This window comes from Lipotes vexillifer, unplaced genomic scaffold (assembly GCF_000442215.2).
Source record: "Lipotes vexillifer unplaced genomic scaffold, Lipotes_vexillifer_v1.1 scaffold534, whole genome shotgun sequence".
Classification (NCBI taxonomy): Eukaryota; Metazoa; Chordata; class Mammalia; order Artiodactyla; family Lipotidae; genus Lipotes; species Lipotes vexillifer.
Window position 1 is genome coordinate 642366 of NW_006787833.1, and position 17558 is coordinate 659923.

Below are 17558 nucleotides of genomic sequence, written 5' to 3' on the forward strand. Positions count from 1 at the left end.
TTGTTAAAACCTTTTCTGCATCTATTGAGATGATCATATAGTTTTTATTCTTAAATTTGTTAATGTGGTATATCACATCAATTACTTTGCAGATATTGAACCATCATTGCAACCCTGGGATAAATCCCAATTGATCATGATGTATGATCCTTTTAATGTATTGTTGAATTTGGTTCGCTAATATTGTCTTCAGGAGATCTTTTTTTTTTTTGCGGTACACGGGCCTCTCACTGTTGTGGTCTCTCCCGTTGCGGAGCACAGGCTCCGGACGTGCAGGCTCAGCGGCCACGGCTCATGGGCCCGGCCACTCCGCAGCATGTGGGATCTTCCCGGACCGGGGCACGAACCCGTGTCCCCTGCATCGGCAGGCGGACTCTCAACCACTGCGCCACCAGGGAAACCCCAGGAGATCTATTTTTTTTAGTCTTAATTTCATTTATTTACGCCCTGATCTTTATGACTTATTTCTTCCTTCTACTAACTTTGGGATTTGTTTGTTCTTCTTTTTCTAGTTCCCTTAGGTGTAAAGTTAGATTGTTTATTTGAAATTTTTCTTATTTCCTGAGGTAAGCTTGTATCGCTATTAACTTCTCTCTTAGAACTGCTTTCGCTTTGTGTCGTACATTTTGGATCATTGTGTTTCCATTTTCATTTGTCTCCAGGTGTTTCCTTATTTCCTCTTGATTTGTTCAGTGACCCATTGGTTGCTTAGTAGCATATTTTTTAGCATCAAAGATGTGGATGTTTGTATTTTTTTGCAAGGTTTTTTTTTTTTTTCCCCTGTAGTTGATTTCTAACCTCATACTCTTGTGGTCAGAAAAGTTACTTGATATGATTTCAGTCTTATTAAATTTACTGAGACTTTTTTTTGTGGCCTAGCATGTGATCTATCCTAGAGAATGTTCCATGTACACTTGGAAAAACGTGTATCCTGCAGCTTTTGGATGGAATGTTTTATATAATCTATCTGGTCTAATGTGTCATTCAAGGCCAATGTTTTCTTATTGATCTTTTATCTGGATAATCTGTCCATTGACATAAGTGCGTGTTAAAGTCCCCTACTTTTATTGTTACTGTCAACTTCTCCCTTTATGTTTGTTAATATTTGCTTTATGTATTAGGTGTGCCTATGTTGGGTGCATATATACTTGTAATTGTTATATCTTCTTGTCAGGTTGATTCCTTTATCGTGTAATGCCCTTCTTTGTCTCTTGTTACAGGCTTTGTTTTGAAGTCTATTTTGTCTTATCTAAGTATTGCTACCCCAGATTTCTTTTCATTTCCATTTACGTGGAATACCCTTTAACATTTCTTATAAAGCTGGGTTAGTGGTGCTGAACACTTTTAGCTTTTGCTTGTCTGTAAAACTCTATCTCTCCTTCAAATCTGAATAATAGTCTTGCCAGATAGAGTATTCTTGGTTGTATGTATTTTCCTTTCATTGCTTTGAAGATACTGTTACTCTCCCTTCTGGCTTGAAAAGTTTCTGCTGAAAAGTCAGTTTATAGTCTCATGGGAGTTCCTATGTATATAACTAGTTGCTTTTTTCTTGCTGCTTTCAATATTCTCTTTTTATATTTAATTGTTTTTCTGTTTTAATTACAGTGTGTCTTGGTTTACACCTCTTTGGTTTCATCTTGTTTGATACTCTCTGTGCTCCCTGGACCTGGATATCTGTTTCCTTTCCCGGCTTAGGGAATATTTCAGATATTATTTCTTTAAATAAGCTCTCTGCCCCTTTCTCTCTCTCTTTTCCTTCTGGGACCCCTAAATGTGAATGTTAGTACACTTGATGTTGTCCCAGAGGTCACTTAAACTATCCTCATTCTTAAAAATTCTTTTTTCTTTTTTCTGTTCAGCTTGGCTGATTTCCAAGTTTGCTAATTCTTTGATTCCTTTGAGTGTATTTTTTATTTCAGTTATTGTATTCTTCAGCTCTTTTTGGTATCTTCTCTGTATTTTCTAACTCTCTGTTAAACTTCTCACTGTGTTCATCATTCTTTTTCAAAGTTCATTGAATATTTTTAAGATCATTACCCTGAACTCTTTATCAAGTAGATTGCTTGTCTCCACTACATTTAGTTCTTTTTCTGAGGATTTGTCTTACTCCTTCCTTTGGAACATATTCCTCTGTCTCCTCATTTTGCCTAATTCTGTGTGTTTATTTTTATGTCTTAGGTAGGTAGGTTACATTTCCCAGTCTCGGAGAAGCAGCCTTATGTAGAAGATGTCCTGTGGGGCCCTGCTGCATACTCGCCTCTGGTCACCAGAGCTTTATGCTCTGTTGGTGCCCCCATGTGGGCTGAGTGGCCCCTTCTGTTGTGACAGAGCCAACTGCTGTGGGCACACTGACAGGTGGGACTGGCCCCTGATCCTTTGGCTGTTAGGCCTGCCTCTTGAGGTACTGCCAACCCACTGGTGGACCACTGCTAAGCCCCACTGTGGCTGGTCACATGGCCTGGGGCAGTCCTGGGGCTGGTGCTGGGCCCAGTGGTGGGTGGGGCTAGGACCTGGCATGGCTGGTTGCATGGTCTTGGGGGGGGTGTCTCAGGGCCGGTGATGAGCCTGCTGGTAGGCAGGACTGGGTCCTGGAATGGTTGGCCACATGGCCTGGGCGGGGTTCTGGGGCTGATGCTGCCCTTCTGGTGGGTGTGACCAGGTCCTGGGGTGGCTGGCTGGGCGGCTGGGAGGCTGATGCTGGAGTCAGCCCGCTGGTGGGCAGATAAGGCGCCGGTACTAACAGGCAAGAGGGAGAACTCCAAAATGACACTTGCCAGCACAAGTGTCTTTGTGGTAGAAGGAGCTCCCCAAAATGAGTGCCACCAACCTCTGTGTCCCCACAGGGAGTCTCAGTTGCTTCCTGTCTCTGGCAGGCTCTCCAAGATCAGCAAGTAGGTCTGACTCAGGTTCCTTTTAAATTACTGCCTGTGCACTGTGACTCATAGCAGGTGAGATTTTGCATGCTTTCCTTCAGAGCGGAGTCTCTATTTCCTACAGCCCTCTGTCTCTCATGTACATAAACCCTGCTGCCTTTAGAGCCAGACTTTCTGGGGGCTCATCTTCCTAGTGCAGGACCCCTGGGGCTGGGGGAGTTTGATGTGGAGCTGGGACCCCTCACTCTCTGGAAAGAACTGTTGCAGTGATGATTATCCTCCTAGTTGTGCATCCCCTACCTGGGGGTATGGATCTTGACTATAGCGTGTCTCTGCCACTCCTACCTATCTGGTTATGGTTCCTTATTTATAGTTGTGGAAAACCTTTTCTGCTGGTCTTCAGGCTGTTCTCGTGGATAGTTGCTCTGTACATAGTTGTAAGTTCTGTGTGTGCCCGCGGGAGGGGCTGAGCTCCGGGTCTTCCTACTCAGCCATCTCTGCACAGCACTCCGTCTAAGCTATTTTAGGTCAGTCATCTGATGGCTCTATAACCTTGAATCATTCTTTATCTGGATACTTGAGTTCCTACTTCTATAAGATGCCCTACCGTTTCCTCCAAACTTTGTAAGGATAAATCAAGGAAATCATAAAAGAAGCTTGAAGAATTAAAAACACTGTACTAATGCAAGGCTTTCTCAGGCCAGATTTCTCACTCCTGCCTTGAACTTAATTCAGAGACATCCAATGAGACCCTTTCATGGTTGGCCATTGAAGGATCAACATTCTGATGTGCACTCATACCTACAAAGTCTTGATCAAATTTCCCTCAAGGGTTGTTGATGGAAAAAAGTAAAAGAACCCTGTTATCAGAAGGACAGGTGATGACAGTGATTTGCATAATTGCATAGACTTTTCTGTTATATCCTTGACCATCTCAAAGGAATACAATCAATTGATTCATAGATCTTTAGCGTCATTAAGGGCCTCAGAGGTCATTTAATCTAAATGCTTAATTTTACAAACGAGGAAATTGAGGTCACAAAAGGCAAACTTTAGTTACTGTCGGAACAGGATTTAGATGTACCTACATAGGATTCTAGATGGATGTCTATTGACTTAGATCAAAGTTTCTGGCCTTTAATCATATCTATCTATTGGGAAGATTTGTGAACTAAGCCCTTTAAAAAAAAAGTACATGCACTTCTTTTCATATGCTTCAGACAGCGGGTATGGAAGAAAGTGATACTGGCATCAAATTCAAATGACATTATTACGACTCAGTATATTGCTCCTCAAAATGCTGGTTTTATTTTTAAAAGGTATACCTAAGGGCTTCCCTGGTGGCGCGGTGGTTGAGAGTCCGCCTGCCGATGCAGGGGACACGGGTTCGTGCCCCGGTCCGGGAAGATCCCACATGTCGCGGAGCGGCTGGCCCCATGAGCCATGGCCGCTGAGCCTGCGCGTCCGGAGCCTGTGCTCCGCAACGGGAGAGGCCACAACAGTGAGAGGCCCGCGTATTGCAAAAAAAAAAAAAAAAAAAAAAAAAAAAAAAGGTATACCTAAAAATGACACGTTTAATCAAAGGAATAACACAAAGAAGAATAGTATTTCAGATACACTGCTGGTTTGGAGGGAGGATGACTTTGCCATTTATTAATTTGTGAGAGAGAGAAGACCACCCAAAATTTTAGAAAGGATGACGAACAGAGAGATAATTCTAGAGAAATGTGGTAGAATGATAATAGGGCATTTTCTTTGGAGTGTGAATAGATGCACTTCCAAGAACCCCAAGTCTTCTCATCTTGTACTTGCGGATGTCTTTTTGCCATGTGACTATGTCCTTTAAATGTAGATTAAGATGTGAGTGCCTAGTGTGTCTCTTTCATGCGTAGTGTGGTTTGGAAAGACTTTGTGCTCAGTAAGAAAGCTCCATGAACGTTTATTTGAGAATAAAATTTAACTACACAGGATAATAACTGTGGTATTGCCCATACTCAGTGTAGCATATCTTTCTTTTTCTTTTTTTTTTAAACAAGAAACACACATTTATGTATTAATTCTTGGATTTATACAGCTCTCTCAAAGTTTCTACTTCTAAAAAGGTTTGTCACCCATGGGTGACGTGATGTGGCTGGTAACAAAAGAATAAGTATAGGAAGAATAGATCAACTGTTCATCCATCTGTTTTTGTCTAAGAGAGCTTTTAAATTGTAGAGAATAGTTCAATGAATGTGACAGAACTATCTTTCCAGAATAAAAAGCAGCCCCTCTCACTAATATTTCATAAGTGATTTAAGCCGTCAGAACTCTGAGTGAAGGACACATAAGGTAGTAACGAAAGTTTAAGTTTTAATCCCAGAGAATGTGAGTACTAGGCTGAATAATAATTTCAGAAGCTTATGTGATGCTAAGGCCAGGGCTTGAAATAGGATGTGGAAAGAAATGAGCAGAATTGTTCTCCCCACCAGATCTCCTCGACCCATCCCACATCATCTGTCCCTCGCCACCAACACTGGGGAAGTCGAAAGGGAGCACAGAAGAGAGACTAGTAAGGGAAGGGGGAGGAGAGAGGCCTTGTGGGGAAACAGGAGGGCTTCTGGGCAAGTTGTTCCCTTGAGAAGAGGAAAGAAAGATAAACAGCAGAGAAAGATTGATAACTGTAATTAATAAGATAGTGAGAAGTGCATCACACTAAGTTTGGCTTCTGAAATCTAGGGAATGTGCATCCATTCTACAAGTCTCATGGCATGACAGACGAATCATAGTTTAGACCTCCTGCCAATCCCAGTAAATTCACAAAGCAGAAATTGTACACACATCTCTTTACAGTGCGATGCAAGTAGAAACTATAAAAAAATTTAAATGTCCAACTTCTTGGAAATCTATAAACTTTCTCCTAAATAATTACTGGGTTAAGGAAGGAAACAGAAAATGAAATGAAAGACAACGTAGAAAGTAAAAAGAAAATGCTATATATCAAAACCAGGTAAAAGCTCTAAGATTTTAAAGAAAGAACAAAAAAAAAAAGGGAAAGTGGGAGAGCACAGTAAACTGGAACACTGACGATCTGTCTTCCCTTGGAATCTGGGGGTGGGGGGGAGGCGGGGTGCTGCACAGCTCTCCCACGTCCCCACAGGTCTTTAGATGAATTCAAATTCACACAGAACTTCCTTTTGCTCTTTGTTAGGCAGTGAAGCTATTCAGCCCCAGCCTTGGGATTGGGTGAGAGAGGGCTGCGACTTCCGGCCTGCCTGAGCACACTTGGTACCCTCAAGGGGACGTGTTGGTCAGAGTCTCATGACTGTGATTCACAGAAAAATTCTTAAGGATATAAACCCAAATGGCAGAGAAAGAATAAGACCTCTGACAACTGAAGCTGGAATGTGGCTGCAGGAAGCACGCTCACCAGAGTAGCCTGAGGAGCATTGTTTTCCAGTTAAGCACACGTTGGAATTAACTAGTTCAAAGAAATGTCTTTCTAGAGATGGCAGAAAAAAAGGGGACATGGTGAGATGTTCAGTAGTTTGCATTCTTAGCATATTGGATTTGGAGTTTTGGCAGAGACTAGAAACATTTGGTTAGTTTCTTAGCACTTGTTGTCAACACAGTTTTTCCAAAATTGCTCTGCCATCCTGATGCTTTTTAATGAAGTGATAAAATGTGCTATTGCTCAGGTGAAATTATGCTACAGATTGGCATGGTGGGGGCCAGGAGAACCACCTAGTTGTGGAGTTGTGAGGGATCGTATAGCGTAGATCCTTCCTGTGTGTAAAGGAGTTGCATGTTTACGTGGACATCACAAACCCCATGGAACAAGTGAGACAGAGAGCAGTGAGTGAGAAGAGGAAGCTATGGAAATCGGGGTAATCAAGAATGCTCCAAACTTCTGGGGCAGATCGAGAGGATGACCCATGCTCTCTGGTATAAATGAGAACAATATTGCATGAAAACATGACAGAGGACTTCAACTCTCTGTTTCACTGAAGGCATGATGTTTGACATCAGTAAGCCTCGGTTTCCTCATCCTTAATAGGAATGGTAATACTACTACTGTTTACAGAAGGATTAGAAGAGGTCATTCACTCATTTATCAATTAATTCTCTGAATATTTATCAAACAACTTGGATGCCAGGCACTGTGTTGGGGATGGGTATGTAAAACACAAGAGATATTAAACAAGTAAGCACACAACTACGTAGTTTCAAGGTGGGAAGAGTATTGTGAAGGAAAGAAAGTATGTGAAAGAAAATAACAGTGCTGGTGACTTTAGTTGAATGGTTAGGGGTAGCTTCCGTAAGGATGTCACATTTTGAGTCTGAAGATGAGAAGGGTTAGCAATGCAAAGAGCTAAGAGAAGGAGGGTTCCAGCTAGAGGTACCAACATAGACTTAGATGCTGAACTGAGAAAAAACATGGCAAACGTGAAGAGTTGAAAATAGAGTAGGTGCGGCTGGGATCACAGAGGAGAGAAGGAGAGAAACAAGAGTTAGGCAGGAACTAGGTCTTGTAGGTCTCTGTGCATGGGGGTAAAGAAGCTAGCTTTGATAAATGAAAAGAGAAACAATTAGGACGTTCTTAGCACAGTGCCTGGATCACCGAGAGTGGTTGGTGAAAGTTAACATGACGATGATTCCAATGATGATGATGGGGTGGGGGGGGAGGAGGGGTGGAAGCAGGTGACATACTGGAGTTTGCAGTCACGTAGGAACACACTTCTAGGTAAAACTACACCTGCAGTCCTGATTTGAGAAAAGCAGATTTTTTTTTTTAAAAAGCAGATAAAGGATAAATTTACTCCACTGATAGAGATATTAGAAGCACCACTGTTTCCAGAGGCATAAAAAGCTTTACCATTTTAACTATGAAATCATGAAACATAATAATGAATAAAGAAGGATAACAACCTAAGAAGATAATTTTTAGTCCCTGTGTGGCTTCTCTCATCTCTTACCCCTCAACCCTTTAGTCTCTCATTTGGAATGGGGCCACATTGCCACCCCCCTTTCCCCCACCCCGGCTCCTGTGTACCCAGATGAACCCAAGGCTGGTCTCCAGGATCAAGTCTTTGTTTAGCTAAGGGGCATTTCAACCCAACGCTCACTTCACAAGAAGCCACATGTTAAACATTACTGTATGGTAAGGTTCTGTTTTCAGGTCTTGGTTGGACCAAGCCTAAGTGCCAACGTATTTCGTTTGCTTTGAATTATGATTTAATACTTAAGCAAATTTTTGACATTGTTATATAAAACCAAATCTGTGTATGTGGCAGATATGAACAAATGAGCACATATATTAAGTCCTGGCTTTAGGACCTGATCCATTACAGATGTTAAAGCTTACTTCTGACTGGGCTTCAGATCCACCTAAAATTTCCGATAAACTGTGTTTTTCAGCCCAGTTAATTTTAGCTCCTTCTACAGGACATGGCTCCTTTATAAGAACTATTTTTCATTAAAAAAAAAAAAACTCCTGTATGAGTAGTTTGTCTTCAGGAACCAGATCCCTCTGCTGATGTTAAAGATCAGAAGCATTTGGGCTATTCCATAGGATTAAAAACCATGGGTCACAGCTTATCAATTGGATCTCTGAGCCTGAAACCATCAGTGTTTGCTGAATGAATAAAGCAAACAATGAAAAATCTGGGCCTGGTCCCCAGAACACTAGAATTTGGAATGGTCCTTGTCATCTCTTTGCAAATGTGATCCACAGTAAAGAATGAATTTGGGGTGGTGATGCAAGTGACCATGGCATGAGTTCAGCTGACTTCTTAAGAAACAGTACAAACCAGGCTGAAATGTGAGTCATCTTTCTTGATTACACCTCAGTAACAAACAGTCAAAAACAATAACACAAATCAAAAGCAATAACAGAAAATTTCTGTGGCTTACAATGACATATGTTTATTCTCCACTGGTGTTAACATGCTAGTCTGGTATCAGTGGCAGTTCTGCTGATCTGGCCCCTGTCCCATCTGTCTCTGGGACCCCAGCCCTTGGTCTTGTGAGAGCAGAAAGGAAAAGATGGTTGAATCATGCAGTGACCCCCAAAGCTTCTACTTGGAAACTGCACATCACTTCTGCTCACATTCTTTAGGGCAAAGCGAGACCTGTGGCCAAGCCCAGAGTCAATGGGAAGGATAAATATTAAATCTCCACAGGGAGACAGCACAAGTCACAAGGCCATGAGCTTGTGAGATATTCAGTCTCTTTCAGGAGGAAGTTGAATAGGAAACACGAAAGAGGTTTTTGTTGTCGCTGAGGGGGCGGAGGCATATGCAAATTCACAAGCCCTAAGATGGTGAATACAGGATGCGCTGCCGCATGATTTGGGGTCACTTTAGAGCACTGAGGGATTGTGGTTATAGTGTTGCCATGCCTGGGATCCAGGGAGAATATAGACTTTCAGAATTAATAAGGTTTCATTTCCACCGAGAGAGGGAAACATAGCCAAAATCAATTGTACCTTCTAGGTTTAAAGCCCTTGAGCCCTATAAGTTCCCCTTAAAACATTTGGACTGCAGCTGTCTTTCTCCTTGCTGAAGTCCTTGAGTTGCATTAGTGAGGCCCAGGGGAATGGCCTGCTTTAGCTTTTGCTCTGCTGCTATTTGACTGTTTTTCTTCCTCCTTGTCATCTTCTAATGGGCAAAATAGAAAAAAGAGACGCTTGCTATGGTCTTAGCAGAAGCGAATGGCACCCCAGAGGGTTCAAGAACAGGAGGATATCTTACTCCGTGTTTCATGCTTTCTGGTTTTCAAGAACTGTAGTATGCCTGCGTCTCTAGCAAAAATTGAACTGTCATACCACGCCTTAAAATTAATGAATCAACAAGTGTCTGTCAGGCACCTATTTGCAAAGTTCTGTGTTAGATGCTGAAGGTGATATGGAAATTTTCCCTTCCGTCAGAGATTTGCTGTTTGGTTGGAGAGCTATGTAGCATAACTTTACGGCTGTGTGTGAAATTTGTGTTCAGCTCGTAGAAAGGAACTAGTTTGGGATGAGTCAGTGGAGAGGCATGCGATTGCCAGTGTCTGTGTAAGACTATCATATGGCTGTACCACGATTTATTTAATCACCCTCCTATTATTAGACATGTGGAATATTTTCAATTCTTGTGTCTATAGAGCATACTCTGATGTGGAACCTTGTGTGTCTTTGTCTGCATCTTGAATGATTTCCTTACGACAGAGTGTGAGAAGTGAACTTACCGGGTCCAAAACTATGAACATTTCCAAGACTCCTGATACATATCATCCCATTATTTTCCAGAAATTTATACTTCCAACCAGTTATGCGTGGGAGTAACATGTTACCATATCCCTACCAGCTTTGAGGATTATACTTTTAAGCTCTTCCCTTTACTGCCCATTCCCTTTGACCTGGATATTCTTCCAAGTTTCAACTTAAAAGTTACTTCTGCTGAGAAATATTCCCTAATTCTCTGTAGGAGTTCAGAGTATTTGGTTAAGTCAGTGGTTCTCTACACTTTAAGACCTTCTTATATCAACCTTATGCTATTCTGAAATGAAATTCATAGATAATATCAGCTCACATTATATACATACATTATATAAATAAAAATAAAATTGTAAGTGTAAGATTTAGGAGAAATAAAGCAAAGTAAAAAAAAAAAAAATTATGGGGACTTCCCTAGTGGCACAGTGGTTAAGACTCCATGCTCCCAATGCAGAGGGCCTGGGCTTGATCCCTGGTCAGGGAGCTAGATCCCACATGCACGCCACAACTAAGGAGCCCGTCTGCCACAACTGACAGGGCACAACCAAATAAATAAATAAATTAATTAATTAAATTAAATTAAAAAAATTATGACAGTGTGTTAAAAGCCTAGGCAAGCTGCACTTGAAGACAGAATGAAGTCATAACTTGTTTGCTCCCTAAACCCTATCAATGCTGCACTAAAAACGCAGGCTGACGTGGCTATGTAGGTTGGTGAATTTTCTGAAATGGTGACCAATTCTTGGCAGATTTCCGGGAGAAAAAAAAGAACTTCTTTTGATTTACACTCTACTTGTAATCCTGGAAAATCTGGTGTGTATTAGACTTGAGCAAAAATATTTTGCATTTGGTATATAAAATAGAGCTAGATTTTACACTTAACTGTCACTGCATTGAAGGTCACATAGGAGATAGGAGAATCCTCGTTGTGTGTGACTGTCTCCCACATTTCAGGGTGTTTAGTATCTTTGGTCCCCAGCCACTAAATGCCAGTAGCGCCCCACCACCATCCTGTTAATAATGAAAACAATACCAAATATGCCTTCAGGGATTTCCAAAATGCCTAATTGAGGTAGCTGTGGAGCCCCATTGTGTTACGTAGTAAAAGAGCAACTCTCTACTTTCCTGAACGCGACACTCATGCTTTTGAAAAAAAAAGTGCTTGCTTGTTGTGAGTTCCTGTGAGCAGTGACTGCCTTTCACAGCAGTATCACCAGTACAGGCCCTGGCGTTTGTGGATGCCTTGAAGATGTTAGTCGAGGGAATGGATTAGTAGGTGGATGGCTAGCTCTTCCAAAAGAATTCTGTAGAACAAAGGTAGTATGAATATCCATGGAAGAATTCCTGATTTGAGTGAGGAACTTCAAAAAGGTCAAGAATAACAATAGCTATTCTTCAGTCCACCTTTTCTAGTACTAGGCATTTCGCTAAGGAATTCACACATCTGTTTCACCTGTTTGCTCCAACTGCTTGAGCTTGGCTTAGATTTAGTAACTTGTTCAAAGTTATTAAGTGTGGAGGTTTGTAAGTGACAGAGGTGGGAATTGAATCCAGTTTACATGACTCTGTAGACCATGCTCATGGCCACCACACTATAAGATACTGACTATTGATTTAAAATAGGTGGTCTTTATAATATGAAGGAAATTTTCTTTTGCTCCTGACTTTCTAAGAGTTTTGTTTCTAATAAATAGGAATGCTAACAAACTTTTTGACATCTATAGAGATAAATAGTTTAGCTTATGGGATCTATTAGTGAGCTTAATTTATAATTTGAGAGTTATTTGTAGTGAGGTGGATGGACCTATAGTCTGTCATACAGAGTAAAGTAAGTCAGAAAGAGAAAAATAAATACTGTATGCTAACACATATATATGGAATCTAAAGAAACAAAAGTGGTTATGAAGAACCTAGGGGCAGGACAGGAATAAAGACGCAGATGTAGAGAATGGACTTGAGGACACGGGGACGGGGAAGGGTAAGCTGGGACGAAGTGAGAGGGTGGCATGGACATATATACACTACCAAATGTAAAATAGATAGCTAGTGGGAAGCAGCCGCATAGCACAGGGAGATCAGCTCGATGACCTAGAGGGGTGGGATATGGAGGGTGGGAGGGAGGCTCAAGAGGGAGGGGATACGGGGATATATGTATATGTATAGCTGTTTCACTTTGTTATACAGCAGAAACTAACACACCACTGTAATGCAATTATACTTCAATAAAGATGTTAAAAAAAAAAAAATATATATATATATATATATAATTTGAAACAATCCTTGCATTACTCTTAACCTCATGTTTTATTTGATATATAAGCCTAACAATGGAGAGAATTCATTTTTCTAGAACTGTGTTTAGGATTTTTATATCTATATTAGTAGGTGAGATCTACCCATAGTTTTCCTTTGTATTATCTATGTTGGGATTTGGTGAGATGGTTCTGAGACAAATTATTTGGGAATTGTTCCATGTTTGAGGGTTCCTTAGAACAAATTATATATGGGAATTATCTTTTCCTTAGAAGTTTAATATAACTTACCAGGTAGAGCATCTTCTAGGAGTTTTTTTGGGGGGAACTAATTGTTTGTATTATATTCAATTTTATCCATGGCTTATTGCCTATTCAGATTTTATTTGTCTTCTCCTTGAGATAATTTTAGTAATTTATATTTTTCTGGAAATAACCATTTCAAACATTCAACTATATTAACATAGTGCTGTACATAGAATTATCATATTAAACAAGTGTTTCAGTATCTGTGTATTTGTATCATGTTTGTCATTTTTAATTTTTTGTATTTGTGCTTCTTTTCTTTCTTTATTCCTTTTCTTTATTGATTAGGATTCTCGATTAGGATTACAGATCAATTTTCTTCTTCTGTTTAGGTTCGAGATGATCAAACCTTACTTGGAAAAGCCTGTGGCAGTGAAACCCTCTCTCACATTAAATCCATTACTAATAGTATCTGGATCAGGCTTAAAATAGACGCTTCTGTTGTAAGAGCTAGTTTCAGTGCTGCTTATCAAGTTGGTAAGAAAACTTATGCCTTAATTTTTAAATGTCTCATTTGCCTGATTTTAACATTTTCATTTCTTGAAATAATTGAGTAATTTTATGTCCTCCAGTGGTAAGGGGAAAATTCTAATAGTAGTGTTATATTCCATTATGTCCTTATGCGAAGTGAAGCTTTGCAGTAAAATTGAGGGCAACAGTCATGTATCTCTGGACAAACACTGCTGTCTTTTTCATACTTACAGCGTGTGGAGGTGAATTAACTGGAGAAGGGGTCATCCGCTCGCCCTTTTATCCTAATGTGTATCCAGGAGAAAGGATTTGCAGGTGGACCATCCACCAACCCCAAAGCCAAGTGGCTCTTCTCAACTTCACTGCCTTTGACACGGGAAGTTCTGCTCACTGTGATACAGATTATATTGAGGTGAGAGTAAAACACTTTTGAATATTTGCACTTGATTGGATATTATTAAAAATATTATGTCACGTTTTCCTCAAATCAGTTACATGAAACAAAACTAGTTTATAGGTGCAAAATCCTCAACAAAATTCTAGCTAACTGAATCCAGCAGCATATAACGAGGATTATGTACTATGACCAAATGGGATTTATCCCAGGAATGCAAGGTTGGTATCTGTCCAAAAATCAGTCAGTGTAAAATAAAATAAAGGAAAAAAAAAAAAAACCACCCACATAATTACCTCAATAGATGCAAGAAAAAAAAAGGAAAAAGAAAAGCATTTGACGAAGTTCCATACCTTTTCATGATAAAAACACTCAACAAACCAAGAATAGAAGGAAACTTCCTTAATCTGATAAAGGGCATCTGTTAAAAAAACCCACAGCTAACATCATATTTAGTGATGAAACACTAAATGCTTTGCCTCTATGGTCAGTAAAAAGACAAAGATGTCTGTTCTCACCACTTGTATTCAACATTATACTGGAGCGGAGCAGTGGGGTGGCCTCAGGGTCTCCCGGCCCTTCTCGGGCTTGGCTCTGGGCTGATAGTGCCCCGTGGCCACGTTAGGGGTTCCCTCTTGGCCCTTTAGGGAGGGCCGCCGGTGCCCTCAGCTGCCTCACCTGGACACAAAGGCTGACCTTCTTGTCTTCACCACGAAACCAGGAATAACCAGGTGACATGAGTTAGTCCCTCCTTTCAGAAGAGTGACCTGCCGTTGTTAGAAACCGCAGGACGGTTCCTACACTGATGTGGACCCAACCCCAGGAGACACTAAGTGAAAGAAAGCAAAGAGTGGAAAAACGTGTGAGGATGTGCATTGTTGGCAGGTTTTGTGTTTTCTTTAAAAGACCCACGAGGGTAGAGATGCCTACGAGCTCGCACGGGCTGAGTCCCTCCCGAAGGGCCGAAACGGGCGGTGAGGAAGGCAGCAGAGATGGGAGGATGGGGACAGGGCGGGGGAAACAAGTTTGGGGATATTTGAGTGTGTGATCTAAACACACAAAGTCCTTTTATGATGTTATCACATCATAAAGCGAGAAGGCAACGTTAAAAAAAGAAAAGTGGGCTTTTTCAGCTGGAACCATGATAGTTAATAGATTCATGAGATTGAATTTGTGAGGATAAAATTTTAAAGGTCAGTACTGGAGTATCTGCAAAGGTTTCAAATTGATGAGACGACCTGAGTCTTGAAAACGAGATTGTTTTTGTTTTTGAGGGGAGGAGGGGGAGCCCAGCAAATAGAAGGAGCTCAAGCCCCATTTGTTGAACGAATAAATAAATGCCTTTCTGCTACAAGCAAAAACAAACAAACAAACAAAAACCTGGAAATTCTAGTTAGGACAATTAAGCAAGGAAAGGAAACAAAATGCATCCAGAATGAAAAGGAAGGAATACAATTATCTCAGTTCACAGATAACGTGATGTTGTATATAAAAGACCATAGGGAATCTACACACACACACACACACACACACATAAACTATTAGAGCTAATAAACAAATGCAGCAGGTTGTGGGATACAAGATCAAAATATGAAAGTCACTTTTTTATATACTAGCAATGAACAATTTGAAAATGAAATCAAACAATTCCATTTACAATAGCAAAAAGGAATAAATATTGAGGAATATAGCTTTAAAAAGACATGTAAAATTTGTACTCTGAAAACTACAAGATGTCATTGAAGGAAATTGAAGACCTAAATAAATAGAAAGACATCTCATGTTAATGGATTAGAAGACATTATATTGTTAAGATGGCAGTACTCCTTAAATTTATCTAAAGATTTAATTCAATCTCTATCAAAGTCCCAGTGGGCACTTTTGCAGAAATTCACAAGCTGATTGTAAACTTCGATTGGAAATGCAAGGGAACCAGAATAACCAAAAGCATTGTTGAAAAAGAACAACATTGGTGGGGTCACACTTACGATTTTAAAACTTAGAACAAAACTATAATAATCAAGACAGTGTGTTATTCAGGTGAGGATAGAAAATATGGAGCAATGGACAGAATACAAAATCCAGAAATAAATTCATACCTTTATGACCAACTGATTTTTGAAAAGGGTGCCAAGACAATTCAAAGGGAAAAAGTAGTTTTTTCAAGTGGTGCTGAATATGCACATACAAAATCATGGAACTGGACTCCTTCCTTATACCATACACAAAAATTAACTCAAAATGGACCATAGACCTAAATTTCGTAGCTAAAACTATGAAACTCTTGAAGAAAACATAGGAGTAAATATCTGTGACCTTGGGTTAGGCAAAGCCTTCTTAGATCTGATACAAAAAAATGCAACAAAAGAAAAATTGGACTTCATCGAAATTAAAAACAAATAATCTAATTTTTAAATGGGCAAAGAATATGAATATATATTTCTTTAAAGAAGATATGCAAATAGTCAACACATGAAAAAGATGCTCAACATCACTAATCATCAGGGAAATACAAATCAAACCACAATGAGATACTGCTTCACACCCGCTAGGATACTATAATCAAGAAGTCAGATAATAACAAGTGTTGAAATTGGAGCCCTTTTACACTTACACACTGCTGGTGAGCATTTAAGTGGTACAGCTGCTTTGGAAAACAATTGGCAGTTCCTCAAAAAGTTAAACGTAGAGTTCTCATTTGATCCAGCAATTCCACTTCTAGGTATACATCGAAGGGAAACGAAAATATACATTCACACAAAACTTTGTGCATGAATGACTACAGTCGTTATTCATAGTAGCCAAAATGTAAAAACAACCTAAACGTCCATCAATTGATGTGTATTACTAAAATGTGATATATCCATACAGTGGACTGTTATATGGCATTAAAAAGAAATGAAGTAATGATACAAAATGGATGAACTTTGAAAACATTATGCTCAGTGAAAGTAGCTAGTTACAAAAGGCCACATATTGTATGATTTCATTTATTTGAAATGTCCAGAAGAGGCAATCTTATGGAAATAGAAAGTAAATTAGTGGCATCCTGGGGCTGGGGTTTGAGGGGGATGGGGAGCGGCTGCTAAGGGGGATAGAGTTTCTTTCCGGGAGACTAAAATATCCTAAAATTGATTTTTACTATACTAATAAACATTTTAGAAAAAATTATTTTTGAAGCAGTTTTCCAAAATAAATAACAAAATAAATTTGAACATATCTTTTGTACTTAGATTGGTAGCAGTTCCATTTTGGGTTCTCCTGAAAATAAAAAGTATTGTGGCACAGACATACCTTCGTTTATAACATCCGTGTACAATTCTCTTCATGTCATATTTGTGAAAAGTTCTTCTGCTGAAAATCATGGTTTCATGGCGAAATTTAGTACTGCGGCTTTGGGTAAGAGATTGATTCCCCTACTTTGCCTCTTGGGCTTGTATCAGACTAAGTGAACAATGGAAATAAATTATTATAGAAATTTAATCTACACTACAGATGTGTAGTCATCTACACTGTAAAAATGTTAAAGTACACTCAAAGGCAAGGAAAATATATATATTTCCTAATCAGCACATGTCAGTAATTAATTGATGTCTATTAATAAGAGAAAAACTAGGTCATCTTCAGTGACATAGAAGGAACCTTTTTCTTTTTGACCTTTTAAGAGGTTATGATCAGGTTATTTTATTTGAAATTATTTATTTGTTGGTTACTTGTTCTGATAATTATTATTATTTTTATTTCAACAGCATGTGGAAAAGTTCTTACAGAGTCAACAGGAAGCATTCAAAGTCCTGGCCATCCAAATATCTACCCCCATGGTGTCAACTGTACCTGGCACGTAATAGTCCAACCTGGTTACCTGATTCATCTGAGATTCAGGGAATTTCATCTGGAGTTTCATTACAATTGCACAAATGACTATCTAGAAGTTTATGACACTGGTTCTTGGACATCTCTTGGGAGGTGAGATTATTTTGTTTTTCGATTTTTAACACAAAACCTTCCTGCTTTCTCGCATTCCTGCT

At 39.7% G+C, this 17558-nt stretch overlaps 1 protein-coding gene across 1 annotated transcript in view; it reads left to right on the forward strand.

Moving 5' to 3' along the window:
• Positions 1-17558, forward strand: part of CUBN (cubilin) — a 273447-nt gene that overhangs the window by 34667 nt on the left and 221222 nt on the right. The window contains exons 18-21 of the mRNA XM_007460874.1: positions 12998-13142; positions 13370-13548; positions 16764-16929; positions 17280-17496. Of these exons, the coding sequence (XP_007460936.1) occupies positions 12998-13142; positions 13370-13548; positions 16764-16929; positions 17280-17496 (707 nt within the window). The remainder of the gene's footprint in view (positions 1-12997; positions 13143-13369; positions 13549-16763; positions 16930-17279; positions 17497-17558) is intronic.